General features: G+C 39.1%; 1 protein-coding gene across 1 annotated transcript; it reads right to left on the bottom strand.

The window, feature by feature from the left end:
* Positions 1–965: 965 nt before the first annotated feature.
* LOC100756541 (acyl-coenzyme A amino acid N-acyltransferase 2) lies at positions 966–10,358 on the bottom strand. The gene is made up of 3 exons (XM_035438973.1): positions 9,762–10,358; positions 8,263–8,465; positions 966–1,791 (listed from the first exon to the last, which is right to left on the bottom strand). Exons 1-3 carry the CDS (start codon positions 10,222–10,224, stop codon positions 1,198–1,200), a joined length of 1,260 nt encoding a protein of 419 aa, XP_035294864.1. The 5' UTR covers positions 10,225–10,358; the 3' UTR covers positions 966–1,197.
* Positions 10,359–21,135: the final 10,777 nt, after the last annotated feature.

Raw genomic sequence — 21,135 nt, 5'->3', positions numbered from 1 at the left:
TTTGGTAAAAACTACTTTTGTGTCAAAGAGGAACAGAAAGTAGAAATAAACAAAACGGGAACACTATATATCAGAAGCAAACAAACAACAAAAAATAAGCCAACAACAACAACAAAAAAAAACAGGAAGACAGGAGCACGAATTAATTTAACTTAAAGTATATAAAAATCAACAAGTGAATTTTAAAAGATTTGACCAGTAAGTGAAGCAAAAGTCACCACTTGCCAAGATAAATAAGATAAGGAAATATTTAGGTAAGTCAGACTGAGAGAAAACAGATAAAACAGAATCTATGTGAAAATAAAATATGAAGAAAATAGTTCTAGAAAACAAGTGAAATTCTGAAGATATATACATGATGAGATTCAAAAGAAACTTGAGCATCCTTGTTCACCAATGCAAGAATCTCATCTGTTCAAGCCTAATGAACACACAGAAATAATGATGAATGAACGTAGCTTACCAGACAAGAAGAAGGGAAGAGGAAAGCATTATGACACCGTAGAGGACATCACTGTGAAAAAAAACCACAGCTAACTCTGACGAGGCAAGAGTTATATGCCAGACACTGCTCTAAAGGTCTTGTTTACATTAAGTCACTCAGCTTCAATAAATGCCACAAAGAAACTTGATTAAATTTAATTGTATTCCTATTTTTTAAAATAGTAATATATACCTAGAATAAAGAGAAGCATCCCACTTTTTTAAAAAGCTATCTACTGGTGATCTACAGCAAGCATTATGCTTAATAGTGGACTGGAATGCTCATTCAAGCATCAGAAATCCTACTTGAAACAGTTTAAACAGAATGTACTCCTAGAAAGAAGCTGGCAGTTTTAGAGAATCCATCTGGATTAGAAATGCCTGGATCAAATGAACCAGTGTTTATCAGTTTGCAAGAATATCACAATTTCTGAATACTGATGTATTCCAACATATATACTAAAATTTAATTTACACGATTTCCAACTACATACAAATTTGTCAGAAAACCTAAGATGCATGTGTGGTCTGATCTTTTGTCTCATTTTCTTCCAACTGAATTAGAATAAATGTGAATATATGGGTGACAGGAAAATACTGTCCTCCAATCCTACCCTTACCCTCCAATTCCTAACATGTTATAATCCTCACATCAACCACCCTCTTCTCTAACCCACTTCCTGCCTGCTCCCTGGGCATGGTCACACCCTTTTCTTAGAGTTTGCTTCTGGACTGAGTGAGGTGTTGCCTGAAGAACTTCTGTATCTCTCTCCATGAGTGTTCCTGGGCTGCTGCGTGAGCAATGGGATCTCCTCCCCAAAGCAAGGGGTTAGGCATGCCAAAGGTCCAGGATGCAAAGCAACAGGGAGAATAGGGAGGCTCTATGAGGTGGCCTGCCCCGGGATATGCCAGCATTCTTCCACTGCTTCTCCCATGGCTGTGGAGCTGGTCCATGGCCCTCTGTGCACATGCCTTGCTATCCAGGGATTCATCATTCTCTCCTACAATGAAGAGGATCCATCCTTGGGCTTTTTCCACAGGAAGTATACTGTGTAGGTTCAGCTTATTCCAGGGATCATCTATAAAGGAACGGAAACGCACAGCCCCTGAGGCATGGACTTGGATACGCTCCCGAGCCCGTGGGATGGCTGTCACAACCAGATCCCGATATCTTAGAGGAAAGTCTAAGATGGCACTGGACCCATTGATGCAGACAGTGGCAACCACCTGCTTCAGATAGCAGGCCATGGCCAGCCCGATCTCTGCACCTTTGCTCGTGGAGATCACACCAATTCCTGGTTGTTGGATCTTGAACACAAAGCAAAAGGAAACCAGTTTACATGCTGTCCTCTGGGAAGAAGTCTCTAAATAAAGGTCAGACAGTCAAAACAGTCAAACTCTAGTACTCCAGATTCTCCAGCTTGTGAGAGCTAGACCTACGACCTATTTAATAATACCTTCTCTGAGCTTTAACATCTTGTGGAAGCAACTGGATCACCCACCTTGGAACAATCAAAATAAAACCTCTGCAAAAGTAGAGTTCTGGAGTTAGGGGTGGTGGCACAGTTCTGTAATCCCAACATCAGGGAAACTGAGGCAAGAGATTTTGAGTTCCAGTTCAGCCTAGGCTACATAGGGAGACTATGTCTTTTTTAAAATAAATTTTTATTTAAATTGAAAGCAATCCTATTTTACACACCAATCCCAGTTCCTTCTCCCCTCCCCTCATCCAGGGAGAGCCTGTATTAAGATAACCATTTTCAAGTATAGTTCTAAAAATGCAATTTGAATCAAGCTACATTGAACCTGACAAGAACAGAGGCAGTTAGTCTTTCTGAAAGATCATATTCTTGACTTTGCTAGAAAAAGATGTGTGCAGCTGAGAAAACAACTTAGTGGTAGAGTACTTGCTATCCAAGCATGGGGACCCACATTTATTCACCAGGACCCATGTTTAAAAGGCAGGCAGAGGTCATGACTGTTGTAATATCAAACAATAGGGAGGCAGAGACATGCAAACCCCAGGGTCTCACTGGCCAGCCAGCCTTGTCTACTTCGTCAGTAACAGGCCACTGAGAAGCCCTGCCTTAAAAATGAGGAGGATGTTGAAAAAGGAAGGGCATCAAATTTGACTTCTGTCCTCCATGGCCAGACACATGCACCCAATACACACATACATACACACACACACACACACACACACACACACACACACACACACAGATGCGCGCACATGCACAAACACTCACGCATGTGCATACATGCACACACAGGTGGATAGTATGTTTGCTACATTCTTTCACATATTCTATAAATAAAATTCCTATGTAAATATTAGTGTACAGCTACAAGTGTTTACACATATTACAGACCCCATTAATCTAAGAGTTAACACTGAAAAAGCATTGAGAATAGACATATAAAAGGCTTCTTCTCAGTAGACGCCTGAAATATCCAGTCCCACAGAATAAGGCTGAGGGTCTCAAAAGGAAGGCTATCTCTCAGTCTGGTGGACTGAAATTGCAGACAGACGCAATTTGACAGGTGAGTGATGACAGAGAGAGCATTGTGGACAGACAGTAGCAATAGAAAATACTCTCCTCTCCTTGAGAACTCAGGCTGTCCTGGTGCATAGTTAGTGTGAACAGAATGCTAGAGCTGGGGAGTCAAAAATCACTTGATAGTTCTGGCAAAGACACTGCCAGACTGTCACTTTCTGGAATTGTAGTTTTGATGCATTCATCTAATTAAGCTTTCTCAAGAAGGAGGAGGAGGAGAAGAAAGGAAGGAAGGAAGGAAGGAAGGAAGGAAGGAAGGAAGGAAGGAAGGAAGGAAGGAAGGAAGGAAGGAAGCACTGCTGTCACATATGGAATAGCCTTCATCTGAAAAGCTCGGGGCCTGAGAGTTGCAGGTCTGGAGTTTTCAGACTTTGAAGTATTTGCACAGACTCTATGTGCAGATAAACTTCACTGTGGAAATCTGAAATACACATAGTAGTCCAAAATAACTTTGAGCATTGTGTTGATGCTCAAACATTGTAAGTTTCAGATTTAGATTTTTGAGTTTGGAATATGCAACCTTTGGTATTTATGCTATGAAGCTACTGTGGATGTTGGATGGGATGGTGCATATCAAATATTGCTTGTGAGTGTAGTGCTTAATAAACACTGAGCAACTATGTTCATAGCAACATTATTCATAATAGCCAGAACCTGGAAACAACCTAGATGCCCTACAACCGAAGAATGAATAAAGAAAATGTGGCATATTTACACAATGGAGTTCTACTCAGTTGTAAAAAAAAAAAAAAAGAAAGAAAAGAAAAAGAAAGAAAAAAACTAATGGCCTCATGAAATTGGCAGGCAAACGGATGGAACTAGAAAAAAATCATTCTGAATGAGGTAACCTAGACCCAGAAAGACAAACATGATATGTACTCATTCACAGGTGGTTTATTAGAAGTAAAGTATAGGATAACCAATCTACAATCCACAGCCCCAGAGAAGCTAGATAACAAGGAGAGCCCAAAGAGGGATGCATGGATTTCCCTGGGAAGGGGAAGTAGAAAAGATCTCCTGGGTAAACTGGGGGCAGGGGCTGGGGGGAGTGGAGGAATGGGAACTAGAGGGAGCAGGTTAGGAAGGCTAGGTGCAGGAGGCAGGATGGAGGGGAAGAGTAACAAAAGAGATGTCATGTGGGTCATTTTGGGGAGAAGCTTGGTGCCAGAGAAACCACAGAACCCACAAAGATAACTCCAACTAAGATGCCTAGCAATGGTGAAGAGGGTGCAGGAACTGGCCATCTACTGTAAGCAGATTTTATTGATTCCCTAATTGCCATCAGAGATTCTCTTACCAGTGACTGATGGAAACAGAGGCAAAGATCCACAGAAATGGACTGTGCTGAGCTCTTAGAGTCTTATGGGAAAAAAGGAGGAGGGATTGTACGAGCTAGGAGGTTCATGATGGGAAAACCCACAGACAACTGACCTGAACTCTGGGAAGCTCATGGATGCTGGGCCAATAGTTAGGGGGTCTGAATGGGACTGACCTAGGCCCTCTGCTTGTGTTTGACAGTCCTGTAGCTTGGTTTTACTAAGACTTCTAACAGTGATAGCAAGACCTCTCACTGGTGCTTAGTTGGCTTTTGGTAACCTATTTCCCATGCTGGATTACCTGGCTCAGTCCTGCCTCAACTTGATGTGCCATGATTTGTGCAAGGCCAAGGGAGGCCTGTCCCTTTCTGAATGAAGAGGGAGGAGTGGATGGGGCAGGGGGAAAGGATGGGGGGAGAGGAGGGAGTGGAAACTGGTTAGTTGATGGGGGATATCTTCAGTATTAGTTGGTGAATAAATGCTGATTTGCCATTAGCCAAACAGGAAATATAAGTGAAGCTACCAGACTAGGAATACTGGAGAGAGGAAGGCAGAGAGGTACTCTGAAGGAGTAATAAGTCTGGGCACTCTCTGGTAAGCCAAAACTAAGTTAGATTAATAGAAATGGGCTAGTAGTTATGAGAGAGTTAGTTTACAGTGTGTTTAAAAATATATGTAGGCTTGGGAGAGAAAAGAAAAAAGATAAAGTAGTTAAAAAAAATAGAGTAGCTGGGTATGTTGGTACATGCCTTTAATCCCAGCACTTGGGAGGCAGAGGCAGGTGAATCTCTGTGATTTCAAGGCAAGCCTGGTCTACAGTGTGAGTTCTAGGACAGCAAAGATACACAGAGAAACCCTGTCTCAAAAAACTGAAAAATAAAAAGAAATAGAGGGTTTGTTTTTGAAAACTATGTAAAGATGGAAATACACAGAGAGTCTGGATATCATATGTCATTGTGTTGTCTTTGAATTGCTTGACTTCTGAGGAAGGAGTAACAGTTGCTAAAAAACATTTGATTATAAATGTTGCTGATTAATCCAACCTATATATTTTTCAAATGTCTGGACTTCAAAATTTAAGCTTAAAAACATGTTACTTTGCAGGAAAGGAGAGAAAGCTGTGATTGACAGGTGAAGCAAACTTGTTACTAATTTAAAAAAAATAATGAATAAAAAACATGTTACTTTGGAAAAGAAATTCTCTTTTTGTTTCCACAGAAGATGAAAAACTGTGTATTCCTTCCAGAGTAATATGGTTTGATCAAGCAAGACCCCCTGAAGCAGTGGCCTACATGATCCATCATCCAAAACAGCTGAGACTATGAAGCCTTAGACTACTACAGCCAGGATTTGGCCAGGTTTTGGGTTTTCTAAGGATCCCCTTGGGAATGACAGTGTTCCCCAAACAGCAGGAAGCAGTTCTGAGAGAACTCCACATTCCCAAATATTGTTTATAAATGTTTGTTTTCTTTTAAATAGGGTTGATTATAAATGGTTAATGATCGCAGTAAATCTCTTTCCCAAAAAAAATAAATAAAAGGAAATTTGATATAGAAATGAATACTTTGCATTTGTATGGATTTTGGTTTATTGATACAAATTTAAAGTCAATTTTGTTATATGTATATTTCTATTCTTGTTTAGGTATTGTGTTTATACAGCTATTTTAAAATGTAATGTATAATTTAAAAATATGGATTATAGATAGTAACCTATAATAGTCAAAACTTATAGTTATGTTAGTTAGGTTTTCTAGATATACAGAGATATATTTCAAATTGATAAGTATTCTTCAAAACATTTCAAGGACCTACAGAATATGGCATTTAAAATGGTTTGTTAGGGTTTTCCATGACAATGAGTCACAACTGCTCCTGAAAACACCAATTATGTCACAGAGGAAGATGGGCATTGAAGAAACTCATTGTGGAGTTTGCCTTCAATGTGGCAAACTGGTCTATCGAAGAAGAAGAAACAGCTCTTGTCTGGACTGCTGGACAATATACTATATAAACTGGACATGCAGAACCCATAGGAAAGTGACTGTTGAACTTGCCAAAACAAGATGGGGCAGTCCTTCAGGGTTCCTCCTTCATGGAAAAGTCAGTCAGACATTCTGCACACAGAGAAATGACTGACAAACTGCCAATACAGATAGGACAGTTTTAAATTTCCTGCTTCCCTGAGAAGTTTGGGTGACTGTCCAGGCAGCAAGATGCCTTTGTCATTTCTAGAGTTTATATATTGTCCTTCTGAGGTCTTAGATGGAATTGAAGACAGATAGTTATGGTTATGGTTTTCATTAGCTGTAATTAAAAAATAAGTTACCTATAAAACTTTAGACTCACAAAGATAGCATAGATGATAGAATATTTTCATTAAATGTTGCCCAATGTTAGTGGACTTAACTATAGCTCTTGCTTGATAACTGTTCTGATATATATAATCTTACTATGTTAAAGTTAAAACCTTTCTATTTATTTAGACTGAAAAGAGAAGATGATGGGGGATGTCCTTCTGTATTGGTTGGTGAATAAATGCCGATTGGCCAGTAGCCAGGCAGGAAGTATAGGTGGGGCTACCAGACTAAGAATGCTGGCAAGAGGGAGAAAGAGAGGAGCAGCTAGGGAGACTCCATGTAGCTGCCAAGGAGTAACAGGTCCAGCAAAGTCCATGTGGAAATACTTAGATTAATAGAAATAGGTTAATAAATAAGAAAGAGCTAACCAATAAGAAGCCTGAGCCATGGGCCAATCAGTTTATAATTAATATAAGCATCTGTGTGATTATTTGGGACTAAATGGCTGCAGCACCAGAAGGGACAAAACCTCCATCAACAGTTGTTATGTGAAATAAATGAGAAAAATGTTATTTAAATCAAAAGAAGAATAAATAGTCACTGAACAAATGCAAGGGCTGTGCCTTAATTATTTTACCTTTGTTAGCTTGGGCACATGTATCTAATAATAGAGTGAACATTGTTGATCTACAAAATGATAAATAATATGGTTAAATTAACTAGCATTTCAACTCTACCATTTGTGTGTCTCTTCAGTCCCTAGCACAAATATCAATACTTTGGGATCTCTCCAAGTGAACTAAGTCACAATTCAGTTGATATTTACTTCCTAAGAGAATCTAGGTTATGAGGTGTACTCTTAGGTCTTTCTCAAATTTTAATGTCTATAAGAAACACCCATTTTCATGTTAACATGAAAATACTGATTAGAATGGAATTTTGCCTCTCTATCAGATCTCAGGTGATGCTGAGACCACTGGACAATAACCTCCTTTTCATTGCTGCACAGATACTTAACTATGATTTCTAAAAGGACCCTTCCTTTTCAGATCTCTCCTGAGTCTGACTCCCGGCATTGGTTAGTTACTTTATCCACCCACCCCCAGCTATTAAAATAATTGAAAAGCTAATTCAGAAAGTCAGATTATTGGACCAAGTCAGTTTTTTTTTTCCTGGTAATTATGTTGTACCCTTGTATTTCAATTCCAGTTCTGATCTTCTGGATTAGTCTTAGTCTCAGATCCTTTAGTGTTACCTACACTAGCATTATATCATGTAGAGACCATCACTGATATGTGAAAACATATCAAGTTCAGATTTCAGGATCAGTGGCTGATGAACATTGAAGAGTCACTTATAAATATATTGAGAGAGCTACAAATGTAACATGTCTTAGCTTTTTCCCACTGAAGAGAATCACAATATGTGCACCATGTATTTATTGTCTTCTGTGTGCCAGTAAACAGTAATTACTAATCAATTCAACTATCCTGTCACTTTTACAATGTAAGCTGTGCTCTGCCCAAGACTGCAATGATCAGACCAGACATTTGTGGTTTGTTTTTCCTATGATTTTGTGAGCTGAAGCAAGAAGTATTTTAAGTACCTTGGGGTGAGCTAGTAGGAAGTCGGCAGCTTCCTCAAAATATTCCAAGTCAGTCTCCAGCAGTTTGTCAGGCAGGTCTTCATAGGCAAAATATGCTAATGCCAGTACTGCGAAGCCATGGGAAGCCAAAAGACTGGCGCGAAATTCAACTAGACCTCCAACCATCCCGAATAAGTCAAGAATTCCTGGGAAAGGACCTTCTCCTGGGAGAAAAAAGAAACAGGAAATTTGGATCAAAAGAAAGTTAAGTACAGCAATGAAAACAAAGTCAGAATAAATAAATTGCATACACGTACATGCTGGTACATACTCCCACATGCTCACATGCATGCATGTACACACACACATACACACACACACACACACACACACACACACACACACACACACATGTCCACGTGAGAATGCACATTTATTTTGTCTGAATTGCTACCTATATCACAGCTTCTGAAACTGTGGATCACAAATCCATATGGGCTGATATAAGTGAATGTGGGAGAAATTTGACAATAAGAAACCATTTGAATATGCAGTGTCCAAAGTTTAATTCAAAATAAAATGAGTAGTGGTCCCAAGGTGTTTCTGCTGATGACAGCCAAACTTCACTTTACCCTGGCTCTGAAGGAACAGCAGGTACACTTCTCGCTGCATGTGTCAGAATAGCAGCAATGACAAATGGCTGCTGCCTCAAATGACAGGGCTCAGATTCAAGTTTATTTGTTGTATATTATGAACCACAATGTTTTTACTTTGCATGCATGTACCAAATTAAAATATTCCTATTGTATAATGTTAGAATGTTTGATTTTTAGAATTGCTCTTTGACTTACTGACTTGAGTTTCATTAAAATCTCATTAAGTGAACTTTGATTTAGGACGCAGGTAGAATTTTGAACAAGTTTTTAAATGGCACTAAATATACTGGCACCATTTGGTACTGCATATTTATGTGAAGCAGATTTCTTAACACTGACAACTATGAAAACCAAAATATCAGACAGTTCTGAAAAACAATGAGGATAGTCTATCTATGCCCTACAATCTCAAATATTCAACCAAAGTTTAATTCTAGGTAAGCCCATTCGTCTCAGCAGTGTGCGAATTTGCTTTCTTCTTTTATAGATGGTAAAATCATGTGCACACCAAAGAACTGTTTTAAAATCATTTTCTTTTTTAAAGAATTTTTATTTATTATGTATACAACTATATATATATATATGCACACCAGAAAAGGGCACCAGATCTCATAACGGATGGTTGTGAGCCACCATGTGGTTGCTGGGGATTGAACTCAGGACCTCTGCAAGAGCAGTCAGTATTCTTAACCTCTGAGCCATCTCTCCAGCCCCTAAAATCATTTCCTAGGCTTTATCATCAGTAACTGTTTTCTACACCTATTTTATATATTTATATACCCAGGATCGTGTTAAAATTCCTGCAGTAAAAAGAGGTCACAAATAGAAAAAATTATGTTCTGTGTCAACAGAGATTATTCTCACCTGGAGGGAGAAAAAGGGCTCCACGAACCCGACCTTCTCGGATCTGTTTCCGCTGAACCCCAGGGCCAGCAAACCAGCGCTGCACTATCTGGCTGGCCTTGGGTTTAATTGTGGCTGAGTCTTGCAAACAAACATAGTCATACAGGTCCAGAGTGATAAGAAAGGGGGTATTCATCACATCTTTCTTCAACAGCCTCTGGAAAACCTTCTTGGGCTTCAGAGACCAAAAAAGGCCCATTGGATGGACCCCTACATAGTCACCCCCCAAGGCTGATGCCCGCTCCAGGTCCACCTCGCCAGCCTTGTTGGCCTTGTAAAAGGCTTTGGATTGAAAGAGATTCTCCTTCTCATCCTTCAGTGTTGCCTTGATGGTCACTATCTGCGATGGAGGTAGGCCTGTCGCTCGGATGGACACGGGCTCATCTGCAAGGGCATTTGATGGGGTGGCTATCACCTGAATCATCTGTAAGCTGGTGAGTGGACCCAGTGGTGCTTCTTCACTGTTGTGAGAGAGGAAACTGAGGTGGAGACATGAAGTCCAAGAGAGACCAATCAAGGCTGTCCTCAAGTCTAATTAAATGAAACTCCCAAGGACTTTAGTACAAAATGTGCAGAACTGGGTGGGTAGAGAAGAGACGTGGGGAGGAGAGGCAGTGAGTGTGAACACTGGTAATATGTTACAGTGATGAAACGAGCTAGGTGGTGTGCTGAAATCTGGTGAGTAATAGAGAAACAGAATTCAAACTAGATCTGACCATATAGATTCAGATCTCAGCTATTATAACACTGTAGTTTTGTGGTTTGAAATAAATTGAGCATTAGTGCTATGAAAATTATGCCTACCTTGAGGGTGTTTTAAGGAAGGTAACACATGAGATGAGGCTCCAAAACAGTACATCTCTCCAGCCCTTTCCAGTCTGGATTAATTAGATCATGAATGATTTATTATGGTATTAATATAACTAGGGCCACAGATTCCCCTTGGAAGGTTCTCAGTTTCACTAGTAAAAGGATTTTCAATGGATACATAATGGAACACATGGAGATTTTATTGGAGTCTGGAGGAGGAAGACTGTCCTTGAAATGAGACTGAATATGGAGAGATAGAAAGTTACACTTTTAAAATTACATTTACTTACTGTGTGTGTGTGTGTGTGTGTGTGTGTGTGTGTGTGTGTGTGTGTGTGTATGCTTGCATGTGTGTGCCTGGGTACATATGTGGTCAGAGGACAAACCACTTTAAGTCAGTTTTCTTCTGCCATCTTGTGTGTCCCAGAGACCATACTCAGATTACCAGGCTGGAAGGCAAGAACACTTAACCTGCTGAGTCGTCTTGCTTCCTGGAAAGTTACACTTTCTAATAAAGTAAAATTTAAAATATCTTGGGAAGACAAGTCAGGAACAAAGGAAAAAGAAGAAGGGTACTCCTAGGATCTCTGTCCCTTGTAGGTGGACATTCTTATTCCACAGCTGCCAGCTCCCAGAGTTTTAATATGAATTATAAATGCTTGGCTGATAACTTGTGCTTGTTTCTAACTAACTCCTACACTTAAATTAACCCATATTTCTTATCTAGCCTCTGCCACATGGCTCATGGCTCATTACCTCATCTTCTATACATCCTGCTTCCTAATCATCTTGCCTAGCAACTCCTCACTCTCTCCTTCTTGCTCCCAGCATTCTCATAGTCTGGCTAACCTGCCTAATCTTATTCTGTTCAGCTATTGCCCAGTCAGCTTCTTTATTAAACCAATCACAGTGACATACATTCACACAGTATAAAGGATTAGTCCATGTCAGTCCCTTGCTATTTTAATTGAAGAAGTACATGATTGCCCTCTTCCAAAAATGACCCAGACTTTGAACATGAGATCAATATTCCACCCTGAAGGACTAAGAGAGAAAATATTTACCTAAGTACTGTTTGGTTTATAGTCAAACATAGTCTTTGGACATGAAATCAATTCCACCCTGTAGGATTAACTAAGAGAGAAAATATTTAACTAAGTATTGTTTGGTTTACAGTCAAACATATGAAGCACACCCACTGTGTGTGTCCCACTATTTGAGAGGTATAGGAGGGAGGATCAACACAAGTTCAAGGCCAGTCTGGGCTACATAGCAAGTTCTAAGCTAGGCTGAGTGGTCACATAGTAAGACCTTGGTTTTCTCTCTGTGTCTCTGTCTGTCTGTCTCTTTCTCTCTGTGTGTCTCTGTCTATGTCTCTTTTTGTTTCTGTCTTTCACACACATGTGCATTTGTCCATGTATATATACACAATCTTCTCTTAGTTATGTTTTCTTTTCTCTGAAGAAACACCATGACCATGACAACTCTTATAAAGGAAAACATTTAATTGGGGCTGGCAGTTTCAGAAGCTTAGTCCATTATCTTGGTGGGACATGGTGGCAGGCAGACACGGTGCTGGAGAAAGAGTTAAGAGTTCTACATCTTAATCCACAAGCAACAGGAAGAGAATTGTGTACCACATTGAGCATAACTTGAGTGAAGGAAACCTCAAAGCCCAACCCCACAGTGACACACTTCCTCCAGCAAGCCCACACCTCCTAATAGTACCACTCCCTCTGTGCTTATGAGGGCCAATTACATTTAAACCACCACACTAGTTTAACCTTATATTAACTGAGAGTGTCTAGTGGTATAGAACTCAGACTATGTCTAAGACAACAAGGAATACTAAGTTTATTTATTATTATCAACATGTCTTTTAGCTTTGTGCCAGGAAAGAATAACATTATTTATTGCCATCAATTTTTACCTTTGGTTTTGTTACCTTCAGGCCAGGATGGAACAGCTAATTGTGTTCCCTATCCTCAGTTTACTCTTTGGTTTTGTGGCCCATCAAGAGTCAATGGCTTATGTTTAAATTCACAATTAGTCACAAGTAGTGGGTAGATCTTCATCACTTATTGAAGGGCCTATGGTAGTTTGTGATTGTGTTTGTTTGTTTGGTTGGTTAGTTTTGAGATATGATCTAAAGTGGCTCAGGAAGGTCTCAAACTCACTATGTAGCTGAGACTAGCCTTGAACTCCTGATCATCCAGCCTCTATCATCTCCCCAAAACTGAGTTTATTTTTAATGTAGCAGTGGAAGGGCAATGCTTGACAATGTTACACACACACACACACACACACACACACACACACACACACACACACACACACACACTTCGTTCCCTTAAAGAAATAGGTCTTGAGGGCTGGAGAGATGGCTCAGCCGTTAAAGGCTAGGCTCACAACCAAAAATAAGAAATAAGTCTTTCTATGTTACCCAGGCTAGGCTTATATCATGAGCTGAAATAATTCTCTTTCCTTGGCTTCTCAGGTAGTCGGATATTACACCTGCCTCTGAAAATCACTTTTTTAACTACAGAGTAACATGTTCTTCTTTACTACTTCGTACTTTTCATTTTCTTCCCCGAGAATTGGGCATCCAGGCTTTTCTTTGCTTCTGCACTGAGAGAGGTTTTTCTACTTATCTCTGTAGACCTTTGTTTTACATTTCCCACAATATAAAATGAAGGACCTCTGTAGAGGAGGCACTTCCTGCTGCAGTTTCTGTGATGCTGCTGCTGAATAAGGTTTCATACAGCACCAAAGTCATGGGCACTTCCTTGTGGACAAGCTCACTTGTCTTCCCCTTATGGACCTGGTAACTCCTGTGAGAATAGCTAGGATGATCACCTACCCGATAGCCCCTTTTCGTTTGACTATCCAATCCACTGGGAGCTGGAACAAGAAACTGAGCAACTGTTTCTCCCCTGAAGCAGCACCACTGGATGATCTGGGCAGTTGCTCTGTTTCAATAGAGGACATTAGATCTTCTTTTGGCTCCTTGGATTGCAGGACACGTATGTGTCAGCCAGATTTATATCTTTCTAACTAGAGAATAGGATTGATTGTTGGTTTAATATTTTTCTTGAATTCTGAGAATCAAGTATTTGAGCTACAGAACTACAAGACATACAGTTTTCTAATTTTACTGTTTTTGATAATGCCCTGAAAAAATGTCTAATGACATACTAAACATCAATTGCACAGTATATCTACTGGAAAGTTTACATTTCAAGCTGTTCTGACTACAGCTCTTAATGAATATGGAACAAATTTACTGGAAGAAAAAGCAGTGCTCCCTTTATTTTAGCCTTTGGTCTACCCCAGAACACTGCTCAATGCCTGTTCTTTTTCATCTTTATTTGACTTATAATGTTGACTCTTTGCTAATCTTTCATTAAAAGCACCTAAAGTTACCCTCTGCAGAATTTGTTCTATTTTCTTACCTCCCAAAGAAGGTTTTAGAATCATCATACAAATGAGTTATTTGAATTTTTCTTTTACACCCACTGCTAATCAAATGGGTAATAGTGGTATTAATCTACTACCTAGAACAATATTTGCCTTTTAAAATCTAACATTTAGCAACAGATTTTTTCTACTTCTTCATTTGTTTTGTATGTATGTGTGAGCCTGAATGTATGCATGTACATATGTGTTCATGTGTGGGAAACTGCACATATGTATACCAGAAGACAATCTTGTTCGTTATCTTCATGATAAGCCATCAGCCTTCTTTAAGACAGACTCTCTCATTGGTCTGAAGCTCACCAGTCATGACTGGCTGGCCAGTGAGCCTCAGGGATCCTCCTGTCTCTACCTTCTCAGTGTTGAGATTACAGACATGTACCACCACGGCCTGCATTTTTATATGAGTTCTGGGATAAGTGCTTTACCAGTTATTCCTGTATCCCTTTGTGTATTAAAAACTGCAATTATGACATTTAATGTGGTTCTGAATCCGGATTTTAATTTAACTCAATACTTGTAACTTTGCTAATTTTGAATGTAACCATTCCTATCCTGATGAAGCTCTAAAGAAAGAGTTATCTCTTAGAAGGCTATACACATAAATATAAAAGGAAAGAAATGCAAGGTAACAGACTATATTCTGGAAGTGTCTATCTTAGAGCTATAGCTGTTGTGTCTCAGCTATTGAGTGTTGATATTTTACCTTTTAATTTTTCTGGAGACCTTTTTAAATACTCTATTGATTCTGACTTTCCAGAAAATACATGTAGTGGCCAGTGTTATCTTAAGGCCAAGTTTCTACCATTACACAGAGGTAAGTGAAAAGACTTAAATTATAGTGAAATTTTATATGTAGGAGTTTTCCTAAAGGGAATAGTATGGTTTTGACATAAGCAAACCTATGAAATAGAGAAGGGCGTGTTGATCAGCCAACTGAGTATTCAGATGAATGGTGTCTCAGGTTTCCCAACCAACAAAGAGTGCAAAGGACCACATAACAAGGAACCTTAGAGTCATACCACCTGGAAAGTGAGCTAAACAAAGGCACTTTCACAGGTGGGTCAGGCATAGTGTGTGTCTGTAAAGATGTGGTAGGGATTCCAAAGATCTACACTTTGTCTTTTTACAAATGGTTATCAGTTGGCAGATCTAACCATAATTAGACCCATTTATTGTTTGTTCCTTATGTAACACTCCCTTAGAGACCCAATAGACACACAAAAATATCCAGGATTAAAATGCAAACACACACACACACACACACACACACACACACACACACACACACACACACGCACGCACCATATAAGATTTTATGCACTTCAGATTCTCAACTAAGGGCCTGAAGAATGAGAAAGTCAAATATCACTAGGGTATCTGCAAGGGCCTTTAATGAGTGGGGGTGGACACATTCAATTGTCATGTAATGCTGGCATTCACAATGACGGACAGTGTCTAAGTATCCCTGTTAGTGACATCTATATAGGTCTCTCATTCCCATACAACAGTACAAAGAAGCACAATGTTCCATTGGTTGAGTCCATTCTTAATTTTGCTAGCAAGATAGATGTTCTTGATGATTACTGAACACTATATGCACAAAGAGAACATCAGGTGGGAAATTTTTGCCTTTCCCTCCCTATTCACTTCCAGCAAATTCTTCTCAGCTCTGTGTACTCAGCTAAGGGACTGAATCAACTTTATTTGTATAATTGAAAATCATAGAGAAATTTGCATTCTTGAAATGAATTTTGTGTACCGCCACTCAACTTTACATTGGCACTTCCTATTGCTATAAACATTGAAATTTTTAGATCATGTAAAACAAAAAGCATTGTATTGAAAAATCATTTATTGGGGTGCAAATCTCATTTGGCTAGTATTTATTGAGCTTTTCATATCATATCTTGTGGCATTTGTATTTTTTTAAACTGAGCAGTAAGATAATTTTGAAGATAATTTAAAGAGAAGGGAATTGTAGAAATCAGGAGCAATTCTTTTAAGATTATTGATGAGGAATTACTACAGTCTTAGACATTTCTCATAATGTCAGACTTCTTCAAAAAGAAGGACTATAACAAATTTTCAAAGGAAGTATGGTTTTATAAATTAGAACATTAACATCTTAGCTGGTGCCATTTGGCCCTATGTATATACCTTATTTTCCTCAAACAGGAACAGAAATTCGAGGCCAGTGAGATGGCTCAGTGGGTAAAGACACCTGTCTCCAACCCTGGCTATCTAAGTTCTGTCCCAAGACCCATCCAAAGGAGAGAAGCAAGTCCTTCAAGTTGTCTCTTGATCTCTATACATGCACTTTGGCACATACATGTATACATCACTATGGCACATACATATATAGATCCACTATGGCTATGGTACATACATGTATACATGCACTTTGACACATACAAGTATACATGCACAAAAACTCTGTAATTTCAAGATTATTAAAGAAGTAGAAATATGATGGTTCATTCTTCCTCTCCTTCCCTGGCTCTATGCTTTCTGATATTTAATGTATGATTTTCTTTCTCTCACTATTAACGTGTTTAGTTAAATACTCTTCCTAGTGGCAAGATAGAAAATGGGAAAGAATTAAATTATAGTTCACAAACTTATACCCACACAAAATGCCATGCCTTTTCTATTTTTTATAGATTAAAATGATTTCCCTTTTGATCTTTTGTTCTTCTGGGTGGCAGGAATGTAGCTACAGAATTTAAAATACTTTAGTTTTTTTCTTGGACCCTAAGGAAGTTTCCTATGACTTCTCCAGTGCTAGGGAAGCCTTGCCATATAACATGAGGCTTTCTTCTAAGCCTGTTTTGTAACTATGATGAGTTGAGATGCCTAATGGGGAGAGAAGCATGTAATATAAGTCTGTAAATAAAGTCCAGAGTTAGATGGAATACAAGACCTATGGTGAACTAAAAGCTGCCTGTCCAGTAAAGGCATTTAAACATACTGCATTAAAAAACCGAACAACAGGGGCTGGAAAGATGGCTCAGAGGTTAAGAGCAATCGGCTGCTCTTCCAGAGGTCCTGAGTTCAATTCCCAGCAACACATGGTGGCTCACAACCATCTGTTATGAGAGCTGGTGCCCTCTTCTGGTGTGCAGATATACATGGAAGCAGAATGTTGTATACATAATAAATAAATAAAATCTTTTAAAAAAAAAGCGAACAACAAAAACAAAGCTAAGTGTGCTGGTGCACACCTGCAATTCCAGTGGCTCTAGAGACTGAAGAGAATCATCGATCACATTAACTCAAGAGTTTGAAGGTAGCTCAAGCAGCTAATGAGGCTCTACATCAAATAACAACCTAGTATCAACCAACAATATACAACCATATGTGACTCCAGAAATGCATATTCCCCTCACTAGGTTTTCTGCAACTCAAAAGCTGGTAAAATGTTTTGCTTTCCCATTTCTGGTGTGTCATATTTGTCTGAGGCATCAGACATAGATTAGGCTTCCCTGTGTAGAGAAAAGGAAAGAAAGAAAATGGCAAATACTAAAATTTGAGGGTCAACAATCAAGACTGTCAATTACTAGTATTAGTGTAATTTTTCAACATAAAAAGCCTCAAAACCTTCTCCTTCTGATATCTGTGATTAATCTGTATGAATTTCCTTGTGTTCTATTTTCATAATCTAATTTTCAAAGGGATCTTGCCTAATTCATGTGTATATGTGAATATATATATATATATATATATATATATATATATATTGTGGATAATATATATACATTAATATCTTGACATTTTCAGCTGATCCAAAGTATTTAACAGTTTAATCAACCATCTTATTATAGACTCTGCATGCAACAGAGTGAAAATATACATCCTTATCTGTTGTTAATAGAGTAAAAATATGTATCTTTAGCTGTTTCTACCCTTTATTCTCTAAGTTCATTGAAAACATATGAAATTAAAACTTTGATCCTCACAGCTACCATGTTTTAACTGCTCAATAACAAATATAGTCAGTGACTACTATATTAGGCAATATAAACAAAGACATTTTCATCATCATGAACCACTCCATTGGACAGCACTGCTACAGATTTTATAAATAACTCAAGAGCAGAAATTATGCCTTATTTAACTGTGCTCATTCCTAGCCCAGTGCCTGCAGCAAAGCTGTTAATAAATGTTTAATGAATCACATTGAAGAATAAATATTTAAAAGGAGGAAATTTTCTCCAAGAGAATGTGATTTTTATAAGGAACCAAACCAAATTTTTATAGAATGCTTCTGAAGATGGGATCAATTTTCTAAATGTTCCCAATTATTTGCACCAGAAGGCAGGTATGGGTATTTCATTGTATCAACAAGAAATGGACAGAGAGGTTAAAGGACATGCAGCAATAACTCCCCTGAAGTGGCTAGGACAGAAGCACACTGCATCGAAGTAGAGTTATTTGAAGCTGAACATGAAATCCTGGGTGAGGAGCTGATCCCCCATCTCAAGGTGAAAGCCGAGACTCCCAAGGTTAAGAGGCTCAAGGCTGTAATTTAAGACTACTGGTACTTGATAGAAGGAAATACAGCCAAGATTTGAGGAAGAGGGAAACAAAGAATGAAAGAAAACAAAACATCTCCCATTGCAGATAGAAATTACCAATCAGAAACCAAAGTGTTTCAACAGCAGTTTCTTGCTGTTTTTCTTCACTTTGAGAACATTCCATCCTTCACTCCAAGAATATAGCCACTGCAGAGCATTTCCCCAGCACGCAAGCACTAAATTCAAGGGTAAAAAAATCCCTCTAAAAGTCGATGAACAATCTCCTCATATAGTTGTATTTATTACACTCTGACTTTTGCCTTCAAGTTGTGCATTTTACCTAATAGATATTCCCAAAATCTCTTTGGTTAGATTGATGCAACTGATAGAATTTGCATTTCTAAGGAACAAACCACCAACTATGGTGATTTCTGTCTAAATCCTAAGAGAATCTGTTGTCAAGTGTAATCAGAGAAACACACTTAGTGAAATGTCAACAGGCTTTTCTAGCTCCCTGAATAGAGATGTTTCCTACTAGAAAACAAAACAAAAACAACAACAAAAAAGCTGACCTCTCTAACCCAATCACAAAAAGACAAACATGATATGTACTCACTCATATGAGGTTTTTAGACATAGAGTAAAGGATTACCAGCCTACAATCCAGGCTGCCAGAGAAACTAGTAAACAAGGAGGATCCTAAAAGAGACAAACATTATCCCCTGGAGAAGGAGAAAGGGTCAGGATCCCCTGAGCGAACTGAGAGCATGGGAAGAGGGGGTTAGGAACTATGAGAATGAGAAGGGAAGAAGAGGAAGGATGCAGAGGTCATGAGGGAGCAGAAAGGTTGAGTCAGGTGAAAAATAGAAGAAAGGGTATAGGTAGGGTTTTAGTTGGAGGGGTGGTAGGGGAGGACAGGAGGGAGAAGGGAACTGGGATTGTCATATAAATCAATCTTGTTTCTAATTCAAATAAAAAATGATTAAAAACAAAAAAAGCTGACCTCTCAGCAGTCCCTGTGAGTTCAGATGCACAGTGTAGGACAAGATAGCTTGCCCTTTGGGAACAACTGAGAAGCACTGCAAACTTACCTGTAGCTCACAAATTTCTATCATTCACAACACCGCAGCTTGTTGTTGAAGGTGACAAATGTCTCCAGGGAAGCCACCAGCAGCTCCTGTGTGTTATGTCCCCAGAGTTAGAGCACCAACAAGAGCCACCACTGAGTAAAAGTTGAGATTTTCTTCTTGGTTGCCTTCCAACTGAGCTTTGTTCCAGGGTGGAGGCTGATTTTCAAGCCTTTTTCTTGGCTCCTCCTCTCAACTCCTGGCTCTGGTCTCTGCTTTTGTTTTTGATTTTTCTCTTCTGTGGCGGTAATCTCGAAAACAGGTTTCCCCCTTTCTATCTTTGCAGTGATGTAAGTCAGAGAAAAAAAGTTTATATGAGGAGTGTGTTTTTAAAAAACATTACCAGGACCCACAACTGAAAGTGACTTGGTTGGTCTGAGATAAGGCACTGGAGATTTTACGATACACCGTAGCAGAGTATCAAGCATTGCTCAAAGCTGACAACTCACAGTTTTAGGAAAGCAATACCAACTGCTTTAAAGAACATGGTACTTGAAAAGTTATTTAAGTTTCTTCTGTATTAAGATTGTATACTAGCAATGGAGTTTTCCACAAATATGTTCATTTTGTATTCCTCCGAGGCAGCATTACATTTCTCAACCTGCCTCGCCGCTATTAGAGCAATGTAACCCAGAACCTTGTGTGAAAGATGCCTTGGTCCTTTTGGGCTAGCAGACCCCAACGGTGTAACAAAACACCTTACAATGGGTAATTTCTAAGTAACAGAGCATTATTTCCCATCATTCTGGAAGTCCAAGAATTTGTAGGGGCACATGATGGAGGCAGGCTCTCTGCTTATATGCAGCATCTTGGCACACATCCTCTCAAAATGACTTTCACAGCCATCATTCTACCAGCGTTCTGGTCAGAGACAAATTTGTCCCAACTGTGCTCTTTTGTGACCCCTCATTAGAATAACCTTTAATGCCTTTATTATGACAATTTGTCTCAAAATTCTTTACCCATTTACCCTTTACCCATTGTGCGGTTCCAGCTATTTTTACTTCTTCTGGTTTAGTTCCAGTATTCTTTCCTACTAAAGAGGCACCTATTTCTGAAACTGTTTTTGCTACAGGAATACAATACTCTTTCATTCTTTGTTTCCCTTCTCCTCAAATCTTGGCTGTATTTCCTTCTATCAAGTAACAGTAGTCTTAAATTACAGTCTTGAGCCTCTTAACCTTGGGAGTCTCGGCTTTCACCTTGAGATGGGGGATCAACTCCACACCCTGGAATAGAGCATTTATAAACAATACAAACACATAGCTCATAGTTGTGGAGACTAGGAAGTCCAAGATCACGGTGCTGGCAGAACCAGTGGCTGGTAACAGTGCCTCTCTCTTTCACAGATGGCACCTTGTGTGTCACTCTCAGAAAGAAGCACCCTTCATCTTCCTTTTTATGTCC

The sequence above is a fragment of the Cricetulus griseus genome, chromosome 2, assembly GCF_003668045.3.
Source record: "Cricetulus griseus strain 17A/GY chromosome 2, alternate assembly CriGri-PICRH-1.0, whole genome shotgun sequence".
Taxonomy (NCBI): Eukaryota; Metazoa; Chordata; class Mammalia; order Rodentia; family Cricetidae; genus Cricetulus; species Cricetulus griseus.
Note: the sequence above shows the minus strand (reverse complement) of the source record. Positions and strands in the feature narration are given on the sequence as shown.